The 16,884-nt window shown below is 36.7% G+C and overlaps 1 protein-coding gene across 1 annotated transcript in view; it reads right to left on the bottom strand.

Annotated features, from left to right (window-relative positions):
- Nucleotides 1–16,884, bottom strand: part of ARID1B (AT-rich interaction domain 1B) — a 581,815-nt gene that overhangs the window by 136,644 nt on the left and 428,287 nt on the right. Inside the window, 1 exon segment of the mRNA XM_044001940.1 lies at nt 714–957. Within this exon segment, the coding sequence (XP_043857875.1) occupies nt 714–957 (244 nt within the window).

Raw genomic sequence — 16,884 nt, 5'->3', positions numbered from 1 at the left:
CATAATGCTTGGCAGAGAGAGTAAGTGCTTACTAAATGCTCACTGACTGTCTGATCCAAAAAATAAAAGGAAAAAAACTGTTCCAAGTACATAATAAAGGAAAACTGGTTAGGTATATGAAGTGACTAATGAGACAATTGCATTTCTAAGAAGCTGCATGAGACACTAACAAGGATATGATGGGTAGGACTATGCATTGGAAAAGAGCTCTCAAATATATTGCGATGAATGAACTAACATACTACTATAAGCATGAACTTAACAAGGTTTTAGAAAATAATACATTATGTACTGAGATAGAGTCATAAAAACAAACCCACTGGTTAACATGCTATTTGACAAGAGAATTTAGTGGAATTTGCTGATATTAGTGTTCTGACTCAGCAGAAACACTATCAAAATGTATGTAGGCAGAAAGGAAGATTATTTAGCTTTGGCAGAGCAAACAAACGTGGAAACTGAGGAACATTAAAGACAAAGTCATTTATCTTGATTACTGGGGCAGGGGGAATTTTGAATGACTATTACTGATACTTTGGAACTGGTCATTTATGATGTTTGGGTGACAACTCCTCTGTCATACCAACAGGGCATTTTGATCCTCAAAATAGATTATTGAAAAGTACTTCATTGATGGAAGTCTAATTGTTCTAAGATATTAAGAGCAGAAACGACTTTGTTATCCAAGTTAAGTCACAATAAATCAGTAATACCTGGAATACTCGCAGGAGAAATTGGGCCCGATCTTGACTGGTTGCTCCCAACAGGAGAGCCCACGGGGGAAGGTGACGGGCCCCCTGGGATACTGGAAAGATGGGGGGAAGCATGAGGAGAGAAGGGTGACTGTGCAGGATTGCTCTGATCTCCTTGGCTGCTGGTGGAGCCTGAAGCACTAACTGCTGAACTCAGTGTTGCTTCTGTTCCTGTGGGCAGGTCATCAATGGAGCCGGACAAGTCCTGGATGAAGGGGAAAAAGAGAGAAAATGTGTTTATTAATGCAGTAAAAAACTGCTGATTCAGTGCCCAATCCAAGTTCACCAGCAGAATTCACAGATTTTCATAAAAGCAATCATCCAAAGCATTGCTACTTTGTCAACTAAAGATATTAACATGTTTCATTAACTATACCAATAAGAATGTGGCCATTTCTTGCTTTTTTGTTGTGTGTTTTTTTTTTGTTTTGTTTTGTTTTTTGCAGGGCAATAAGGGTTAAGCGACTTGCCCAGGGTCACATAGCTAGTAAAGTGTCAAGTGTCTGAGGCTGGATCTGAACTCAGGTCCTCCTGAATCCAAGGCCAGTGCTTTATCCATGGCACCACCTAGCTGCCCCCTGGCCATGTCTTTAAAAGTGAGCTTACCGCCCTTATTCTAGGAACCCTTCTTAAGTACTGCTCCCTGAGTATTTGGTATAATGAACCAGCTCAATTTTCCACATACCGCATTACTGGGCACTTGACATAGTTCTCCATCCCTACTGATTGAGTGGAGGGAGTTATTAATACTGATGTAATGAAGGATAGTTTTGAGCTTAAAAACTGTAGACCAGGAACACCATTATTTAGAGATTGCATCCTCTGATTTTTAAATTAAGTAAAGAGAATAGGCAAGTATATGTATAAATACAAATATAGAAGAATAACTAAAACTTGCATTAAACTTTGAGGTTTCTAAGCTTTTCAAAATCAGGCTCTAGCCAAACCTTTCCAGGTTTATTCCATGTCATTCCTTTTCATGAACTCCATGTTCCACCCAAAGTGGCTACGTAATGATTTTTTAACTTCCTGTTTTGGTGCCTTAGCACACAAACTGTCCCCCTGGCCTTAATGGAGTCCCTTCCTCCACTGCACTTTTAGAGATATCTAGTTAACTTTGAAGTTCAGCAAGTGCTATCTCATACACAGTACCTTTTTTCACCACTCTATATGCTAGTGATTCCCAGAGCCCCAAGGGCCTAGCACATAGAAGTCATTTAATAAATCCTTGTTGGCTGATTCAATGGAAAGGTGAGAACTTCTGAGTTCTTTTAAGTAATTATAAAACTGCTTAAGAGCTGATGATACATTGGTAAGAGTATACATGAAATGAATACATTATGAAGGTCTTAGTTCATTCACTCTTATTGAAGAAGGGTTCTGTATAACAAAGCGTAGCACATGATCCATGGAAATAATTTATTTATCGATTGAAATTTATACAAAAAATTTGCTAAACAACCTATATCTTCTCCAATTCTATGCCACAAAACAACTGTTTACACTTTAGGTGGGCAAAGGAAAGCAGAACAATCAATAGTTATCCCTCAACTCACTTCTCCCCATTTAAATTCTCAGGCTACCCAACAAAATAATTCTAGAGCAGAAAGATAGGATGTTTAAGTGTTAGATAACCATCTACTTTCCCCATCTTTTAGGGTCAATATACTTCTCTTTTTACTTGCTAATTAACTACTCTAGAGACTAAGTATCAGTTCTGCTTTGTCTCTAGGACATAAAGACTAGTAAAGTAACTATTAGCAATTCATTGAAAGAAAAAAAAATCCATTACAACAAAACAACTATGAAGTCCCAAGAGTTCTTTATAATGAGTTTTTACTTATATTTTATTTATGGACTTGATTGTATTAATATCTTACAATATACAGCTCTGGAGAAATAAACCAGTCTTGTTATGGTACATAAGGTATATGTACAAGAGATTTTTCATTCAAATTATTAAGTACTTGGCTGAGAGTTAAGATCTTGACTATTTGTGTTTTGGGGAGATCACCGAGTAGACTACTTAAGAAAGGAAGATCTTCACTTTAGTAATATGGCAAAGCTTTAATATTTGGTCTAGCTTCATTTTTCAAGTGCCTGTTGTTTTTGTTGAGTCCTTTCACAGTCATGTTTGACTCTTCATAACCCCATTTATTTGTTTGTTTGTGTTTCCAAGTTAAAATATGTGTAATTCCTTCAACCAATTCTCATTAACCATGATTATGAATCTTGTTATTGTCTGTTTTTTCCCTTTTCTCTCTCTCTCTCTCTCTCTCTCTCTCTCTCTCTCTCTCTCTCTCTCTCTCTCTCTCTCTCTCTCTCTCTTTTTGGTGGAGGCAATGAGGGTTAAGTGACTTGCTCAGGGTCACATAGCTAGTAAATGTCAAGTGTCTGAGGTCACATTTGAACTCAGGTCCTCCTAAATCCAGGGCGGGTGCTTTATGCACTGCACCACCAGCTGCCCCTAATCTTGTTATTGTCTAAGCAATACTTTGCAGCTTGTCAATACCATACTCTCCCAAAAAGAGATATGTAGAATGGGAAATATTATGGCAGATGTGGTCAAGTGAAAATACCTAAGAGAATTCAACCTATTTACAAAAGAATTAAAGTCAAGAATGGGAAAGAAGAAAAAATAAAGAGAGAGAACCAAGACTGGGTAATGAAATGGGAGTTTGGTCAAGGCAAACTAAACTGAGAAAGACACACCTGCATGATTAGAACTTGGGCAGAGGTAGGAAATGAGGGATAAGCTTCTTAGGAAATTTTTGTTGGGAGAATCAACGGGGCAGTAACTGAACTGTCAGGTCAAACAACTTTAGAAGGATAGTGCTGACCTGAAGCTCAGAAGGAGTAGCTACAATAAAAGCGGAAAAATTTATTTCCAGGTACTCATGGGTTTGAAAAATGCTCAGTCTAGGCCTAATGATAAAAGTAGGGTATACAAGTAAGGAAAGAACAGGATTTCTTTTTCTCCCCAATAGGGTGAGGGATAAATAGAGGGTAGGAAGATAGGATATCTTCTATCCTGGTTAGGAAAGGGGAATGAAAACACTGAGAAGCTGGAAGCAAATGTTTAATGCATTAGGCCCAGGTCAAGACAACCGAATAAATTAAATAGTTATTCATTCAATGCTATATAGTTTGGTGCTACAAATGGTAGTAAGAGGTTTATGTGTTATTATACAATACAAAAACAATTAGATAAGAAGTCACTTGATCTGCATTCTAACCCTAGTTCTGACACTAATTGGTTGTATCACTTTCTTTATTTATTTTTGCAGGTCAATGAGGGTTAAGTGACTTGCCCAGGGTCACACAGCTTGTGTCAAGTGTCTGAGGCCAGATTTGAACTCAGGTCCTCCTGAATCCAAGGCCAGTGCTTTCTCCACTCACACCACTTAGCTGCCTCGGTTGTATCACTTTAGATAAGTAACTAAAGCTTTCTGGATCCCAGGTTTGCCCACTTGTATGAAGGCACCAGTATGGAGGACTATGCCCAGGAAAGAAGTCCTTAGGGTATGAAGTACAGGTACTAACTATATATCCAAGTGGAAGGGTGCATGCCTGTGCTACATAAGTATTCTTGCTTCTCCTCCATTATTTTTCAAACATATTTTAAAAACCTTTTTAATCACTTTCATTTCCAAATATATTCTTCTCTTCAGTGAGAAAGAATAGAAAGTAATCAGCAGACAAGTAAAACCATTTAACAGATTAACCAAACCTGTCCACGAGTCCAAGTATTGGTCCCCACCTCACTAAAAAGGAAAGGAAGTCTTCATCTTTTCATCTCTTTTTGAGGTAAGCATGATCATTATAAATTACATGACTTTCAGTTTTAGGTTCAATTTTTTTGTTCTCTCCATTTCCATTATTTTATTCACTGTATAGATTATTTTCCTTGTTCTACTTTGTTTACTTTGAATAAGGGCTTTAAACTTCCCAAGTTTCTCTGCATTTCAAAAAATTCATCATTATGGCACAGCAATACTGCTATAAATTCTGAAACCACTAACAAATCCAGTCATTCCTTGATGTTGGTAGAGAGCAGGGAGATGGAGAATATGACAGTGCGGATGGGAATGTAATAGGTGAAAGTCCTAACTCCATGGTAAAACTGGCAACGTCTTGTTAACTCAAACCAGAACTAGAATCATGTTTCCCTCTTCAACTTTCCACCTGCTTTTGCTACTTATGCCCTACAGCCTGCTTTAAAGTAAAACCACCAATGATTTTTCAAAAAATCTTTATGGCAGGTTAGTTGATGAAAATCTTACAAGACCAACATTTCCTATAGTATACTTATAGAGACACCAAGAATATCTCATATTAGGAAGAATAATACTTTTCTAAGGAAAATAGAGGGCAATCTTTAGCAGTCAAATGGTAACTATTGCTATGAATAACAAATGTAGCAGAAACAGTGTAGATTCAAAATATCACTCCTAGAAATAGTATCATATCAAGCTTCCAAAATAAAACTGGGCGAATGGAATCAGTTTTTTTCAGAATCCATACAGATAAAATGCGTAGAAATTTCTGTTCAGGTCATATTAGATGCATGAATCTGCACACATAGAGTTGGTAAAATAATATATTTACTATGGATACTTCAGTTTAACTGCAGTTTTGACCTATTCAGATTCTCAGAATTGCAAACAGCATTTTTTTTTTTGGTTGGTACCATGTAGCATTTGGAGCATTTTATAAACAGATAACATACTAGGATGATTTTATTTTATTTCAACAGTCAGGTCAAATGCTTGGGATCATCATGACAAAACCAAAGCCAATTGATTGGCTGGATGGAAATACTTGTAATCTTACATTGGTGTGTTTAAGGGCAGATAAGACTCAAGTTCATTTTTCCCTCCTCAGTAAGCTGCATTCTAACTTCTCATTTTGCTAATCCCCTAGGGGAAAACAATGACTGACAGGTCCCAGATATTTCTTGAAGCACATGCCTTCAAGGGATTTCCGCACTAACCTGATGCAACTCATTCATAAAAGTACAAGGGCACACATGTGACACTGTTCTACTTTGAGAACTAAATCTGGCTGCCTTGTACTTCTTCTTAAGGGTAGCTCAGTGAGGGTAGGTGGGTAATGCAGACAGGATAGCACAGACAGGCTTTAGTTGCACTTAAGAGCCACCTCCAGAACGGCATGATTCACCTATTTTATAAAATGGAATTATTATATTCCATCACTTCCTACTATACAAATAGCTGGAAAAACATGAATTAATAATCTCAATTTATTTTTATCTTCCTTTTTAAGCATAAAAAAATTAAGCAGGCCAACACCAGTTCTCTTAAAGTGAAGCCCAATACTTGTGATTTAGGTCTAATATTCAGAATTTCATATATGTAAATAATAATGAGACAAAATGATTTAACTGGGTATTTTCAAGTTATGTAACAGAAAATAACAGAACTCTTGGGTAACAAAATGTAAAATTAACAACATGGTTTTAAAACACATGCACAAAAATAAAAAAGGATTGCCTTGAATTCAAAACGACTTCTAAACATTATCTAGTTGAAGCCATCATGGTTTCAAGTCAAGAGTTTTCAATCCCATATACATTTGATTGGATTTTTGCTTCCTGTGGGTTACTTGTGTGTTGTTCCAACTTTTCAATTAGACAGAAAAATTAAAAAAAAAAACCCAAAACAACAAAATCACTGTTAAGTCAACGTCCTACAAGTCTTTGTTTTTAAAAATAAAAATGCTAGGGGCAGCTAGATGGTGCAGTGGTTAAGCACCGGCCCTGGATTCAGGAGTACCTGAGTTCAAATCCGGCCTCAGACACTTGACACTTACTAGCTGTGTGACCCTGGGCAAGTCACTTAACCCCCATTGCCTGCAAAAAAACCAATCCCCCCCCCCCGCAAAAAAAACCCCCAAAACAAACAAATAAAAATGCTAAACAGCAACTGCCTCCCTAACATAAAAACACCACTTTTCTGCCCAATATTAAAATCCCATGCCATATTAAGAAAAGAGCAGGGAGGAGGAAAGAAGATGAAAGAGTATTAGGAGATCGTCTATCAAGCAGCAAACCCCTCAAAAACATTTCTGTGATTCAACAAGCTACTTGAGGAAAATACCAAGAGAAGAATATAAAAACAGTGGCCTTCAATACTGTTCACATGTCATCAGCATTTCAGTGCTCACTGCCTCGGAGTAACAGAACAGTCATAACGAAAGATACAATTTCTACATTCCAGTTACACACACACACACACACACACACACACAACTTTTATATGTAAATTATACAGATACATTCACACTCTTTAGGGTATCCATATGCAGAGCTATTTAAAAATGTGTTAATAAGAGAACCTCAACAGTGCTTTAAGCATTCAGCCTAGTTAACAAAGAAGCTCTGTAACTAATACTACTCTAGAGGACAATTTAGTCAGCAGGGCACCAACCCTATTCTTTTATAAGGACTATCAGATCTATGATGCCTGGAAAGAACAGAGAGACCTTATTGCATCTCATTCAAACCAAGGCACCTTCAAGCTACAGTGCTTCCATTTATCTTGCTGGAAAGTTGGCAGGTAAGGTAATTGCAGGGAGGACTCCTTTTAAGGGGATGAAGTCCCCATGTCCCAAGGCATTCCTTAAATCCTTCCTCTTTTTTTGATGGGCTGATTGCTAAGACACTGATTCTATGGGCTCAAGCATAACAAAAATCACAATTTTGCCCCAGTCATTTGTTTTTGATGAAAAAATCTTGCTGTTCCTCATGAAAGAATTTTTTAAAATTGCTACATAACTGAAAATACTCAGCACTTTCCACCCACCCCTTAACAAATAAAATATTCTGGTATACATTGACACTACAAAAAAAAACAAAACAAAACCCTGACAGTTCATGAATTTAGTTTTAGATAAAATCAAATTAGAGCAAAACTTTCTCTATGTTTGGAATTACGTCTTCAGGTAAATGCATATCTTTGACCTCCTTCCCTTCACCCATTTCCCATAAGCAACTTTTATGCTGGTTCATTTCACAAGTACAATAGATCTCATTGTACTTAGGATTCTGTTATGCCTTCCTGGTGGTAGAATCTTATCAGACATTGACAAGGGAGACACTTTTGAATTAACACTCAAATTCGTACTTGCAACATAGCCAACAGAGGGATCTATGAAACGTAAGTCAATGGTAGTCAAAGAGAAAGTGAAGCACGAAAAATATATTATTCATCTGAGCACATATGGCTTAAATATATATATATATACACACACACATGTATATATATGTCTCCATATATATACATATACATCTCCATATATAATACATTCTTTTCTTGAATATCTCTGTCATATATTGAGATCCATTTCAAACATACATCCAGTATGAAGGTATTCAAAGCTAGTTAGCTTCCTGAAGATCAGTCAAGCAATCAATAAGCATTTTTCAAACTATGTGCCTATCATTGTACTAAGAGATAGGAATACAAAAAAAAAAGGGGGGGGGGCGCAAAAGACAGTACCTGTTCTCAAAGAGCTTAAAATCTAATGGGAGAGACATAACTTGCAAACAAATATATACAAAGAAAACTATATATAGGAGAAAATTAAGAGAAGTAATAAACCACAAGAGAAGTTGGGAAAGACTTCCTATTAAAAGTCTGTTGTTGGGGCAGCTAGATGGCGCAGTGGTTAAAGCACCGGCCCTGGATTCAGGAGTACCTGAGTTCAAATCCGGTCTCAGACACTTGATACTTACTAGCTGTGTGACCCTGGGCAAGTCACTTAACCCCCATTGCCTAAAAAACAAAACAAAACAAAAAAAACAAAACAAAACAGAAAAAAAAAAAGTCTGTTGTTGTTGTTGTTTGCCCTCGGTTCTCCAAGAGGACCATGACATCAGGAAGATGATGTCATGACTTGCTGGTACACTGGACTTAGTTCATTCACTCTTATTGAGTGAATTATTTATTTACTCACTCTGTAAGTAAAAGAGGTGGGGCTATGCAAAGTGACCAGCCACAGAGCTATCTGGGTCCAGTGGCAAGCTATACATCAGACTGGAGATGGCCCCAAAGATGAGACTTTGGGTGGGACTTAAAGGAAGTCAGGGAAAGGGAGCCCTTGGAGGTCATTGAGTAGAAGGGTGACATAGTCAGATATGTCCTTTAGCAAAATCACTTTTGTGGCATTAAGGCAAGTAGACCCACCACAGGCTATTGAAATTGTCCAGGAATGAGGTGGTGAGCGTCCTGTGAGAGGGGTGGCCATGTCAGAGCAAAGAAGAAGGCAGGTATGACAGATGTTGCAAAGGTAAAATCAACAGGCCTTGGCAACAGATTGGATGGGGGGTTGGGGTGGGGTGTGAGAGACAGAGGAATCCAGGATGATTCCAAGCATGAGGGACTAGGAAAATAGTGTTGCTCTCCATGAATAAGGAGGAATGTTGGGGAGAGGAGTTGGGGGAAAGATAATAACTCCTGTTTTGGATATATTTAGCTTCAGATGTTTTCTGGACATCCAACTGGAGATGTCTGAAAGACAAGCGGAGATGTGACATTGGAGGTCAGCAAAGACTTTGGGGCAGGTTAGGTAGATTTAAGAAGCATCAGCATGGGATGCCGGGATCCATGGGAGCTGATGTCAAGTAATGAGGGAAAAGAGGGCCCTGGACAAAGCCCCATGGGACATTTATGGGTAGAGAGTATGATTTGGATAAGGAGACTGAGGAGCAGTCGGATAGGTAAGAGACTTAGAGAAGAGCAGTGTCCCAAATACCTAGGGAAAAGGGAGTATTAGGAAAGAGGGTAATTAACCTTGTCAAAGACTGCAGAGAAGTCAAGGAGAATGAAGATTAAGAAACAGCAAAGAAGAGATTAGCCATTCTGGAGAGAGAAGTTTATATTGAATGCTAGGATCAGAAGCCAAACTGTAAGGGTCTAGGAAGAGAGGGAGAGGAGAGAAATGGGAATAAAGAGGAAATGATAATACTGAGTTTCGGAAGAACTTCTATCAAGCAGACAGGAACAGAGCCAGCGAAAGAGAAAAAAGCTGGAAAGGTAGAAGGGCATTCCAAAGGAAAAAGGGTCATGGAATCCAAGGAATAAGAGACCAACCAGAAGACAGGGGTGATCCATAATATTAAAACAACAACAACAACACTCAACACAAGTAGTTGCATTTTTAAAAGGGGATGCTTGGTAAGGCAAATTAATCTCCATTTGATAGAATTAAGGCACTCCAACAAAATAAAATTAAAAATTTGGGAAGGATGGGTCAAGATTTTTTTTGGTGAAGGACGTTAGTATGTATGAGGACTGGTCTTGCATGGGAGTGTCCAAGCTCATGCCGCTTTTCATTTTTCCTATTTCTTAGGAAGATACAAATTCTATGAACTTTCCAAGTCCTGCTCTGAACCCTCTCTACCCTTCACCACACCCATCCACTCACATGCACAGTAGCTTCCCTGTCACTAGCATTGGGATTCCTTTTGCAATGTTTATAAAGTAAAGCAGGACACTAACAGCTAAGTTTGTACTTATGGTTCATCTGAAAAGTCAGATTTTTGGAGATAAGATACTATACATGAACTCATTAGGTTCAAAATTAGCTTCACAGCCCTTCAAATGTTAATCGTTATAAATTCATATTTAATTTTTTCTTTTTTTCTCATGGGCAATGAACCACACTGAAAAAGTTTACATTTACATTACACACACACACACACACACACACACACACACACACTCTTACTTGATTTTCCAAATGTTGACATTTTAGTAAGTGGTTCACTTTTTTATTTTATGACATGGAATACCACATTGTCTATGTGGGTCACCCTAGGAATTTGAAAAGGAGCATGGTAGGCATGTTTTCTTTATCTAATGAGAGCATGTGAACAAAAGTCACACAAGATGAATAGTTTGTGTTCTTTACTGCTGGAGGGAGCTCCCACATTGAAATGATATTTAAGTATCAAAGTGCGTCTTAAATATAAAAAATACATCTGTTTCTATATATCCCAGGTAACTAGGATATTTCAATTACTGCCATAATGTTTTCTTCACTGCAGAGTTTTTACTGATAAACAAGGTGGTCCTATTCATCTGAACTATATGGAAATACATAAAGTTAGAGATAGAAGGGCTTTTAGGATTTTCAAATCGAGAGTCCTCAAACTGGGGTAAAGTTGACCCCTTTTAGGGGTTTCTGAGGGTCAAAACTTTTCATAATAATACTAAGAGGTTATTTCCCAATTAAAATCTACTCCCTTTTCCAAACAGATATCTGAATGAGGTTGAATTTTGAACCAGAATTTTAACCAGAATAACATATCACAAGAGTTAATGCAGAAGCAGATATGAGAATCCAATTATTTTCTATTAAGTCAGATTTTAAAGAGATTTACAAAAATAAGAAAAAACAATGCCATTCTTTTCACCTTTTTTTTTTTTGGCCTTGGAAAGTATAGTTATTTTCATAAAATATTCTTGTAATGGATGGGTTCATTATTAATGAAAAAAGTCAACTTTAAAAAAATCTGGATTACTTTCTTTTTTTTAAAATAGTGGTTTTTTAAAAAATAAAAGTATTTTATTATTTTCCAGTTACATGTAGAGATAGCTTTCAACATTTGTTTTTATAAGATTTCCAATTTCAAATTTTTCTCCCTCCCTCCTCTCCCCTTCACAGCAAGTAATCTGATATAGGTTATATATATATATATATATATATATATATATATATATACACACACACACATATATATATATATGTATGTATATATATATATATAACATCAAACATATTTCTGCATTAGTCATGTTATAAGAGATGAATCAGAGCAAAAAGGAAAAACCTCAAAAAGGAAAAACAACAACACCAAAAACAAAAAAAAAATAGTATGGTTCAATCAGCATCCATATTCCACAGTTTTTTTCCCCCCCTGGATTTGGAGTTCCCCTTCCATAATGAGTCCCCTAAAACTCTCCTGTACCATTGCATTGGTGAGAAGAATTTAGTCCAGGATTTATTTCTAATACGGGTCATCAATAATTTTGAGACTTAAAAGGATCCTGAGACCAAAAAATTTGAGAATGACTGCTCTAATCTGACCCCTCATTTAATAAATGGGGAAAACAGGGTTTAACAGAGACCTCACAGTGAAGAAGAGATCAGCCCAAAGTCACACAGATGGTTGTATAGGCATAGGAGTTATATTACATATGGTCTAGGGTTTAGGCATCATTTCATCATTACAGGAAACAAGTGTGGAAATCATCCCCATTGGTGCATATTGGCAACTCATCTACGGCTTATAATATCAAGTTACCCGAGTCATTAGTAGTCTAAATGATTTGTCCAGATCACACAGCTCAATAACAGTAGGGTATCAGAACCATAGCATGAATCTAGATCTTCCTGGCTCCATGATCACCCTACTATCCACCAAGTCATGTTGCTGCTCGTTATTAGAGTGTATATAATAAAAACTTATTTTTGTTGCTTAGTCATTTTTATTTATGTCCAACTCTTCATGGCCCCTTTTAAGTTACAATCTTGACTATTTGTGGTTTTGGAAGATCCCTTAGTGCACTCCTTAAGGAAGGAAGAGCTTCACTTTAGTAATATGGCAAAACTATAATATTTTGTCTAGCTTAATTTTTCATTGACAGTGCCCACACATTTTTTGTGTTTGTGTTGTTGTTGAGTCCTTTCAGTCATGTCTAACTCTCCCTGACCTCTTTGGGATTGTTTTTGGTTTTTTTGTTGCCAAAGATACTGGATTGGTTTGCAATTTCTTTCTCCAGCTGATTTTGTAGATGAGGAAACTGAGGCAAACAGGCTTAAGTGACTTGATTGAGAATCACACAGCTAGTAACTAAGGCCAGATCTGAACTCAGGTCTTCCTGACTCCTAGCTCACCATTCTGTCCACTGTGCCATCTAACTTCCCAACAATAAACATTTATGATGAACGTATAATACAAGTCATGTGTATATGTCAGTATATCCTATAACATATATGTAATGTATATACACAAACATCAACACACATATATACATCTCAAATGGAGAAAAAGGATGGGGATACTGATTACATCCTTAAAATGATAATGTAGTATCTTAAAAAACCCTAATAAATAGTCTTAAAAGGTAATAGTCTCAATAATTATAATTTGGTCCACAACCACCACCATCTTTGCTCAGTTCCTTATGGGGGCAGTTTAGAATCTTGAACCCAAGAACCTCAGGAATAGTGACATTAAATTATAAATTAAAGAAGAGGTATTAACATCTACTGCACCCCAAGGACCATGAGACCTGATTTTCAACTGAAACCTACCATATATATTTTCTTCCTCATTATAAAGTGAGCTCTTTGAAAGCAGAGACTATCTTTTTATTTTTTACCCCTAAGTGATTAGTATAGTGCATTGTACATAGTAAGCACTTAGTTAAGTGCTTCATTCATTCATTCATTCATTCATTCATTCATTCATGCATTCATTCATTCATTCTCTAATGGAAGAAGACAGAGGATTAGTAGGTAGGGGAAGGAAATGAGTTGATGTTTTACAAATATCAACTCCTCATATGAAACAATAAATACTAATGACCCATATACTTTCAAAGCAAATTGACAAACTAACAAGAATTATAAACAGCTAAGATTTAGAGTTTGGCGATTCCATTAAAAAACAACAACAATGAAAGAGAACCATTAATCTCTGGAACAGAAAAACAATAGAACAACACTTCTTGTATCTCTCAGGGTACAAACTTTACTATTTATCTTTGAAATGCAATGCTTAGCACGTAGGAATTCAGGAAATAAAATTTAAAAACAAAAAGGCAGGAACCCTTAGGAGCCATTCATTTCTACGGGACCAGAGCAGTGAAATACTTTCTGCCAGCAAGTCCTATAGTAACAGCCAATAAATTAGCAACCTTAAAAAATATAAAAATGGGAAAAGATTCTCCCCCACCCCCTGCAACTCCATACAAATGGTGCAGAGTCCATGGGGAAGGAAACAAAAGTTGTGTTTGTATGAGGACCATACAAAACTTAGTTGTTCTGACACTTTTTTCCACTTACAATTCCTCAGCATAATGTGTACACTTCAGGTCTTTTCCTCTCACTCACCGTCTGTTATGTATATCCACCCTTTCCACTCATACAGCCATCACCCTGTGGTAGGCCCCTATCACTTCACACCTGGATTTCTGATATAGTTTTCAGATTGGTCTTCTTGCTTCAAATCTCTCATACGCAAATCCATTCAAATGGATTCTCCTTTAAAGCACAGGTTTATACCATGTAATACCTTACCCAGTCACAGCTACTCAATAAACTCCAGGGATGACTTCTTACCTCCAGGAACAAATAAAAAAATCCTGTTTGGCTTTTAAGGTCCTTTACAATCTGCTCACTTCTTGTCTTTCTAATTTTCCAGTTTTCTTACACTGCATTGCTATGACCCAGTGACACTGGGTTCTTTGCTATTTGTCGCAGCTCTGAGTATTCACTGGCTATTCACCATGTCTGGTATCTCTCTGTCTCTTGGCTTTCCCAGTTACCTTTAGACACAGTTCAAATCTCACCTTCTTCAGGAGATGTCTTTCCTGGTTGGTTCATGGTTCCCATTCCCTTGCATCTAGGGCCTTCTATGGAATATTACCTCACATTTGCACTGTATGTATCCTTTATGGAGTTATCTGAATAGATAGAGGCAACCCTCTCCCATTAAAAAATGAGCTACTTCAGGTTTGGGAGTATGTTTTTGCCCTTTTTTTTGGAATGGGGGAGTGGACTCTTCAGCACATAGCACAGTGCCTGCTATAGTAAGACCTTAATAAATGCTTGTTGATGGATAAGCAGAGGGTAATAGGAACTATTTCCATTGTGTAAGGTGCTTTATATTCCAGCAATGGTTTCTGTGCAGGATAGCTACTTTAATTTGGTGGTACACTGCTGATCCAAGACTTAAATTCTAATAATGAAAACTTATCGTTAATCTGAGAAGGATTTTGATTTTTTTTAAAAAAGCTAAATAAGTAAAAATCTAGTGCTTTAAGTTTGATTTATCTATATCAAATGGTATATTTATCTATAAGAAACTAAATTATTCAAAGTGGCTAAGGTCACTAAAACTGTGGTTAATAAGAGTATGACTTTATTCCTAGGTGTTTAATATCCTAGTTTAGTGGATCTTGTTTAGCAGACTAATAAAAGAGTTACTATCAAAATGGAGACAAATTTATGTATGAATTTATGGCCCTGGAACATGCTTCATTAAAAATATCGCCAGGTTGGTTAAAAAAAAAAACAACAACAAAACAGGGGCTGGGGATTTAATATATCTTTGGAATCATATTGAAGAATCAAGAAATACTTAAGTACCTAGAATATGCATATTCTAAGGAGGTAATAAGAAAGCCACAAAGTTTTGCTAAAGTAAATACGATCCTCCAAGGGTTTAAAATTTAGTAGAAGGCAAAACCACCAACATAGTATGTCCTATGACATATAATTTAACATATTACAACTACTACTATTATGTGTATATAAGTATATATACATATATACATACATACATACACACACATATGTAATAATGCTTCATGGTTTGCACAGCTCTTTACATATACAAGGGGTCCCCAAAAGGCATAGGGAAGTTTTAAGTTATTAATATGCTCTATGAAAAAGGAGAAAGTCATTACAAAGCTGGTGTTTGAAATAAAAATTATAAAGTTAAATTTCCTATTTCAAATCCCTATTTTCCGACTTTTATTGTATAATTATAGATGCAGCTCTGGTAAAAAGATTACTCCAATGGCTGAACATTTTAAGGTAATAATACGTCAAAATGTAATCTAGCTTTGTGACAAAATGATTGTGTTAATATCTGAGCATCAATGAGAATCCTGGAGATGGGGGAAAAAACAATGATCACTTCTTAAAGTCTCCCTAATATGGGGATAAGGCTCCAATTGTCTCTTCAGAGACTATTATTGGCTGCAACACTGAATGGAGCAGACTAACAATGATAAGATTAGAACATTAGCTTGAGTTACTACTGAATTTAGAGTTGGGAGGGGCCTTAGGGACCATCTGTTATAACTGCCCCACCTTATAAAAGGAAAAACTGAAGCACAAAGAAATTTGATTATTTGACTAACGTTACAAGGACAGGGTGTAATGGGGTAAAAATCTGAACCCTAATCACTTCCTTTCAAATTTGGTGCTCTTTGCACTAGACTGTCCAGCTTTTACTATTACATCTTGAGCTATCTTTAGCAAGTAGAGCAAGCAGAGAGACCATCAGAACATTGACTAGGAAGTGCAGTAGTTATTTGAAAACACTCTAATTGCAAAGGGCTTCCTCAAGTAAAGTATAATTCACTTTCAATTTTATGAATTTGTTGGTTAGCATTTTACATAGCATCTGCTTCTAACTGGGTTTAACTTATATATTCCAAGTGTCTTTTCATCTGCAGACTTGTGATTTCATTCAAGTAAGAAAATCAGAGTAAGAAGACTCCTTATACAAATAGAGGTTAGCAAGTACTTCTGCAAGCTTAGAAAGCTGTCTGGGACACTTGAGATTAAGTGACTTTCACAGGCTTATAGAGCCAATAGGTGTCAGAAGTGGGATTTGACTCTCTGGAACTTTTTTTCCCTGAGGTAGACTCTAAATTATAAGAATATAAGAAGTAGCATGCTGATCACGCTAACCTTTTTATTTCCTTTTGGAAAATACAAAGAACAGCATCCTATCTCCATCAGATGATACCCATTAATGGCTTACATGTAACTGGCAGAATAGGCAGAATGTCATAAACACACACACACACACACACACACACACACACACACACACACGAATTACTTTGGAAACCTACTTTCTCCAATTGTGCCAGAAAATTGTGCAAAAGAATATGGGAATTAGAACATCTAGCCTCCTTCAATTATTGAAAATTATACACTAAGCGATCTAAAATGGTTGCTAGAAGATTTCTGAGACACTAACTTTTTGTGCAATCAATACAGCATGGAATCATCAAAGAGCTCTAGACACTGTCAGAAGACTCAGTGGTTCAAATTCCAAATCTAAAACATTCTGGCTGTGCAA

Source organism: Dromiciops gliroides, chromosome 4 (assembly GCF_019393635.1).
Source record: "Dromiciops gliroides isolate mDroGli1 chromosome 4, mDroGli1.pri, whole genome shotgun sequence".
Lineage (NCBI taxonomy): Eukaryota > Metazoa > Chordata > Mammalia > Microbiotheria > Microbiotheriidae > Dromiciops > Dromiciops gliroides.
The sequence above is the reverse complement of the archived record's forward strand: the minus strand, read 5'-3'. Positions and strand labels throughout refer to the sequence as shown.